This window comes from Rosa rugosa, chromosome 2, assembly GCF_958449725.1.
Source record: "Rosa rugosa chromosome 2, drRosRugo1.1, whole genome shotgun sequence".
Classification (NCBI taxonomy): Eukaryota; Viridiplantae; Streptophyta; class Magnoliopsida; order Rosales; family Rosaceae; genus Rosa; species Rosa rugosa.
Genome location: NC_084821.1, coordinates 27,047,137 through 27,054,271, shown reverse-complemented (window position 1 = coordinate 27,054,271; position 7,135 = coordinate 27,047,137). Strand labels below are relative to the sequence as shown.

The 7,135-nt window shown below is 35.8% G+C and overlaps 1 protein-coding gene across 1 annotated transcript; it reads left to right on the top strand.

Moving 5' to 3' along the window:
* The first annotated feature begins 6,350 nt into the window (after window positions 1–6,350).
* LOC133732372 (photosystem II 5 kDa protein, chloroplastic) lies at window positions 6,351–6,872 on the top strand. Its single transcript, XM_062159907.1, has one exon. It carries the CDS (start codon window positions 6,451–6,453, stop codon window positions 6,763–6,765), a length of 315 nt encoding a protein of 104 aa, XP_062015891.1. The 5' UTR covers window positions 6,351–6,450; the 3' UTR covers window positions 6,766–6,872.
* The last annotated feature ends 263 nt before the right edge of the window (window positions 6,873–7,135 follow it).

Below are 7,135 nucleotides of genomic sequence, written 5' to 3'. Positions count from 1 at the left end.
ATTCTTTTGTTTTCGGTTTTATGTTCTTGTAACTTTGTAAACAATTTCACTTGCGTTCTTGGATTTTGTTTTAATTGGATGTTTAGAATTTTTGTTAGAATAAAGAGCATGTCTTGATGTTTAGTTTTCGAATACTATGAAGCATGATAAACGTTTTAGGATTTTCAGATTGTAATTTGCGATATCTCTATGTGATGATGATTGTTTGTTGATTTTGTGCTTTAATCCCACCTTTTATGTGTTTATCTTAGTTGGTTCGAAACAATTAGGGTTTGATGTAATTGAATCCAAATTAAGATATGCTAGCGTTTCAGGTCTTAATTGCTTAAGTGGAAAACCTATAAATCCTTAGGTAAATCAACAAAGAGATTTGCATGCTTGATTAGCGTTCTAACTTGTGTGTTCTTCTTAAATCGATCAAACTTCCACATGTTCTTAATGCGTTAATTGTGTTTTGTTGGGGAATTGATCACTCACTAGCTTTGCATGATTAATAGGGTTAATTATGGTGCGTTCATCTAGTTAATCTAATTAAGGGAAGTAATAAGAACTTATGCATGCGTTCATGGTTTGTTCTTGATTGATTTCTTTCTATGACATGTTTGATTCGTGAATTATTATTTGATGTTCTGTTTTCGTGTTAATAGTGGTTGACTACATCATGCATCTTATTCGTCCCATACTTCTATCTTGATTCATGGATTGATTGATCGTTGTATTTAGTAGTTAGATTTAGATTTAGATACAAACTTTCGAAATCCCCTATCTTGTAATTCTGTAAATATATTTTGTTTTATACTTTGTGAATAATACTAATTTGTTTAATGTTTTTGACAGGAAGTATACCCCAATCCCCGGTTTAGAACGATACCCTACTTACTCATACTACAATTCGATGCAGGGTTTAAATTGACACTCATTTTGAGCGTATCAATTTTTGGCGCCGTTGCCGGGGATTGAAAATTATTTCTTGTTAATTGCGTTACTTATTGTTTATATTTGTTTATATGAATATTGTATATATGTATATGTGAAATCGTAAAAAACAAAAAAAAAAATTTGTGCTTTTCGTTTATGATGATGTTTGATAGGGATAAGAGTTTTATTATAAGTAGGGGCGTAGCCAAGACAAGGGCTACTTGGGCTATAGCCCAAGGGAAAATTTGCCCCAAAATCAACCATATAGCCCAATAAAAAAAAAAAAATATATATATATATATATATATATATATATATATACTGATGCTTGTAGGTCGACTCTTAGCTCTCCCCTTCTTCGGTTTCTCCCCCGTGGGCTGTGGCGCTGTCCCCATTTGCTTCCCCCTTCCAGCCTTCCAGAGTTCCAGGTTCGATTAGCTAGTTCCGGCAGTCCGCCGAGCCACCTCCGCCGCTCCACGCCTGAGCTACCTCCTCCGCCACCGTCCACCGAGCCACCTCCACTGCGGTCTGCATCTTTGGATTCCCTGCGACAGTGCGACTCCTTGAACTCTTGAAGGCTTCAAATCTTCAATCCCTAATGCTTAGATTCTCAGGTAAGCACCGTATACCCAATACCCATGCTGATGATGTTTGAATCGTGAATTCGTGATGTTTGGTGTTTAGGGTGAGGTGACTGAGGTCGGAATTGGGAATGGGTTGATGTTGATAATTGGGAATGGGTAATGGGTAATGGATTGATGTCGATAATTGGGAATGGGTTGATGAGATTCATTGATATTATGCAGGTTTGGCTATAGAGACATCAAAAAAAAAAATTTGGCCTTCGCCCAAAAAATTTAGCCCACCCCATTGTCGAATCCTAGCTACGCCCCTGATTATAAGTTTGAAATTAATTTTGGAAATAGGTGAAGTCTCTTTTGTTAATATTGGCCTAAACCCTTTAAGAGCACCTAGTTCAGGTCCCTTAAGGTTGAGGGCGGCCTTTATTAGCACTTGTTGAACTGTCTTCACACTTATGACTCTTCTTATCTAAGTAAGTATAGCCTATGTGGAGTGGTGTCTAGAAAGGGGACAACGTCCATGACGGGTTCTGAATTCAGAAGTGCATGCAATTGGGCGTAAACCACAATGTGGGAGTAGCTCAAGCCAAAATGAATTCTATCTATTGTGTTCGTCCTCCCCCACCTGGCCATTTTAGTAAGGTTGCCCAAAGGATTTGAAGAGAAGTTTGTGTGTAGGCGACTATACTTGGGCCGCACGTTCCAATCTTGATTTTGGATTTATAATTGAAATTTTTTTCTCATTAAATACTTGAAAGAAACGAAAAATACACTTGTAAAAAAATGTAAAGTTTTCTACCAACTTGTACTTGTAAATTCGTGTGATTTATACATAGATAGAAATATACTTGTATTTTTCTTTACTTTGTATAAATTTTACTTGTAAAATATACATAGGACGTCCTATACATACTTTTCTACACTAACTTGTAATTTGTGAAAAAAATCTCACTCGATACTTGTTTAATTAATTTTACTTGTTTATAATAATTACTAACTTTTTAATTTTCATTTTGTCTGGCTGAAAGACATTAAGGGGGGTGTATTCATTTAAGAGTCTACAAGATTTTTTTGTATTTTAAAAGTCTATGGGTATTCAACTGAGATTTTAAACAGTCCTTTAAAATCTTGACGTATTCAATTAAGATTTAAAATTATCCATTCAAATCTGCTGATATTCAAAAGTATACGGATTTTTAAGGATTTCATTAAATGCTGGATTTTGGAGGATTTTATAGTGCTTTTTATACATATCAAAACTCAAAAACAATCCAACCACTTCCCAAGAGATTTTGATGGATTATTTCTCACTCAAAAAATGAAGAAGCTCTTCACCAAAAAAAAAAAAAAAAAAAACAGGTCTCAATAGGTGACACGCATTCATTTTGTCTTAGACCTATTTTCCCACTATCTTTCTCTGCCTCTGCTCTCATCTAATAATTTTTTAATTTATTTTTATCACTATAGCTTTAGAAGCCCTTAATCCTTCTAGCTAATTAAGCTCACTTTCAATGTTATTATTAAGATGATACATACACATATGATTCTTTTGTAAATTAGATATGAAATAAATTATGTCATTAGTTTACTACTTTATTTTTGTGTAACATTTTGGCTGGTTAGTTTTCTCTTATTGTTCATATATCATTATACACAACATAAAGAATGGTAGATTGTCATACTTTCTTGTCATTGATATAGCATTATAGTTGGATCCATACATCCATTGCTTAATTAAAGAAGAAGAAGAAAGAAAAAAAAATTAACCTACCAAAAACATCATAAGGATTTATAAAATCTAAACAAATACTAGTAAATCAATCCATTAGAATCAATCAGAGTCCATATAGAATTTAAACAATCCGTGGATTAAGTAAATCTATGGATTATAAAAATTCAAACAAAGTCTTTTAAAATCTGAATTGAATACACCCCCCTAAAATCAAGCGCTGCATGGGAGGCAACCCATTTCAACCGTAGTTGTGGAGGAGATCATCAACGCAGATTTGCTTTCTTGAACTCTCTCTACTTGGATTTTCGTTATTTTTGAGAAAATTCAAGAAGAAATCTACATCAACACAAAGAAAGGAAGGAGAATCAGAATTGAAGACGAAGAGCTAGGGTTTGACGTCTAAAGCATCCTCTATATATACACACCTATGTTGGACGTTTTTATTGTTCCTTCACTCCATTCACCCATCTCTCTCCCTCCATACACGTCCATACACTCCACAACTCAAAAATATCATCAAACCCAGAATCAATTCCCAATTCCTCCCCTTTACTCTCAAGATTTCGATACCTCTCCAATTGTTCAAGACTTAAAGGCGTGAAGCACAGCTCCATCATCCATTCACCATCCTTGCCGTGAGCCTCATCAACATCCACCACCTTTGAAGACCTTCTTGCGTTCTTGAAGTTTCTTTAAAAGTGTAACCATGACCTCTATTCTTTTGTTTTCGGTTTTATGTTCTTGTAACTTTGTAAACAATTTCACTTGCGTTCTTGGATTTTGTTTTAATTGAATGTTTCGACTTTTTGTTAGAATAAAGAGCGATTTATCTTTTTAGGGTTTATTGCTTGTAAACTCAATTTACTTCCGACTGCGTCAGAGGATTGGAAAAAAATAACATGTCAAAAATAGCTGTTGGAGTGTCCATTTGGCAAATGACATAACAATTGGAGATGGTTAGTAGTGTTCCTTATAACCAGGCCATCACGAGCATTCGAGGAAGAAGCTACATTTGAAAAATTCTCTCGAGGATTGGTTTTGTTGGAAGCCTTAGTTGCTTTAGAGGAGGCAGGCACCTCCAATTTCTACGAACATTCTTCCTAGCCATTACTTTCCCAAACCTGCCTTTAAGATCTTGTCTTGGACTTGTCTCCAGAATTGGACAATCTTAGATTTAGAAACAATGTGTTCTAAGTAGTTTTTGCAGTTGGTCAGTTTCCTCTTTCACAAGAGGAGCAAACCTGAAGCCTTAATTGAGACTTTTGCCAACACCTCCAGAAGTTGAATGAACATTCTTCTTTCTGTTTCTATAATTTATCAACACCCATGATCCCATAAACTCACTCTTCAATTACATGTTACTAGGATATTTTTGCCATTGCTAGTCTCTGTATGGTTTTTCTTATAATTCATTGTCTCCAACACAAGGTTTGGGTTTTCATGCCCAGGTTTTGGATCTTCATTTGTAGAGGACAGAGTGGTAATTGGAGCAACAGTGCTGGTTTTGATCTCTACAGTAAGATTAGACCCCTCTGTATAAGAATACTAATCCTTATACACTTCACAATTGAAGCAGATTGTATATATCCAACAAAAAAAATAAATTGAAGCAGATTGTAGAGATACATTCATAGACACACCAAAAGGCTAAAAATTAAGCTCAATAAGGGGTTCAAAAGTTCATCATGATTGACTTCCACACATTGTCTGCAAAACTTGCCCCTGGCCTGTAAGAGAGTAAGCTGATCAACATATGATAACATTAGTACATTACCAATAGACTACCAAGTCAAGTCCAAAATGCGAACGCGGACAATCATTTTACTAATTTTTCAACCAAAGGATCAAAATCATTTTACTCTTTAAAGAAAAAATTGTCCACTTGCCAAAAATAAGATCCCATCACTGAAATTGGTTTCCTCTGTGACTGTAAGACTAGCTAATCCTTCTTCCCTTTCGTTTTCACACTATGTCGAATGCAGCATGAAAGCTCATAACGATTTTGTGACAAACTCTAGGCATGCATGAAGTGATGGTAAATTGTTACAGATGGCCGACTCGCTTACTACTAGTTTTGTGGGAATATATCCAAATAAAAGAGAAGGTTATTGACCAGAATTGGTGGTGTTCAGACATAGATGAACAAATGATACTATTTTCCTGCAGAATCTGGAGATTGATCGCATCAAGCAATATGAGTATGTCCGATATAGTGAAGCAAAAATTTAGAGACAAATGGATTTAGGAGGATGACAGCAATACTAAATTCTTCCATATCACTACTATGGTTAGAACTTAGAAGGAGAAGGAATAGGATTGATAGTTCATTTGACATGAATGGTGTGAGATGTGAGGATCCTGTTGTCTTGAAGCACAAGAATAGTCTTTCTTTTTACCGAGTTTGAGCAATTTTAATTTTGAAATGACTTGGTTTCACATCAATTTTATTACAAATTTTAACTTTATTTGCTTGCTTATCTGGGCAATGCTTTGTCTTGAATCCTAGTGTGCCACCTTACATATGAACTTATTCCTTGACTAAATGTCTTAGTACTCTTGTGTATTTGGAATAAACAGAGCTTTTGTTACTTATGTCATAGAGTTGCAAAAGAAATAGGTTTTACTGATTATTTACTCGCAACAAAAGTTTACCCTATCATTTAGACGAGTTAAAACATCAATATGTTCTACAATATCACTAGTCTTGAAGTTTAACTTTTATACCTAGTACCATTTGATCTAGTGACATTAATGCTTATTTTGTTCGTGGAATGTCCGAAATTCGACTCAGAGACTATGAGTTATACATATTCAATTGTAATATATATCAGTAATTTATTGACCTTTTTACTAAAGAAAGTCTCTAACTTCATTCTCAAAAAAGAAAAAAAGAAAAGAAAGTCTCAACTTTTAGTAGTCTTTCATTTCTGGTAGAACTCATTCTGAACAAGTCCTATAATCCTATTAGGCTTTTGTAGCTGTAGAGTGACGGAACCAAGTGTTCTTAGGAAGGATAAACCAGACACGTGGCAGAAATCTATTGGTTGCAATATCTTTGTAGGATAAGGAAGTGGATGATGATTTTTTTAGAAGCACATACGCTATGTCACTTTTGGACTTTAAACTAAGCCAGAACACACTTCACTCATAGTTGCATTTGAGATTGAAAGGCAAAAACTTCAAAAGTACCAAGAAGATAAACCACCCGGTGCAGAAGAGATGGCTTCCATGACCATGACAGCCTCATTCCTAGCCTCAACCATCACCAAACCTTCAACTCCCCGCAGGAGCCTCATTGTGGCCAAGGCCTCAAGAGCCCCGGAAGCCGAAAAGGTCACCGTGGAAATGAAGAAGGACAAGGAAGAGAACAGCAGTGGGAGGAGGGATTTGATCTTTGCTGCTGCTGCTGCTGCTGCGTGCTCCATTGCCAAGGTTGCCATGGCTGATGAACCTGAGCGTGGGACTCCAGCAGCCAAGAAGAAGTATGCTCCAGTTTGTGTCACAATGCCTACTGCTCGTATCTGCCGCAAGTGAGAAATTCGATCAATGTTGTAATATATTTGTAGAAGATGTGTAATCTGTTATTGTATCTTTTCTTGGCACAATCCTATTAATCTGGTTTCTTCCTCTTCTTCGATAAATGCATGAGAAACTCATGTGAGAATGTCTTTTACTTGAGAAATATTCACTACTATTGCAAAATCCTTGAACCACCAAGCTTAGGATCGGAGCTCTCTTCATTTCTGTATGCAACCCTCATGGTAAGCATTACAGCAGTGGAGGCTGTGCAAGTCTCAAAAGACTCCGAAACCGCATCCAAAATGGTGCAAGATCGTTTTGGACTAGATGAAGTTGGTTCTTACTTTTGCTAATTATAAATTTATAATCCATCTTTACCTCAACA

Coding starts and splice junctions, on each gene's coding strand:
- LOC133732372 (XM_062159907.1), top strand. CDS start 6,451: ATGGCTTCCATGACCATGACAGCCTCATTCCTAGCCTCAACCATCACC.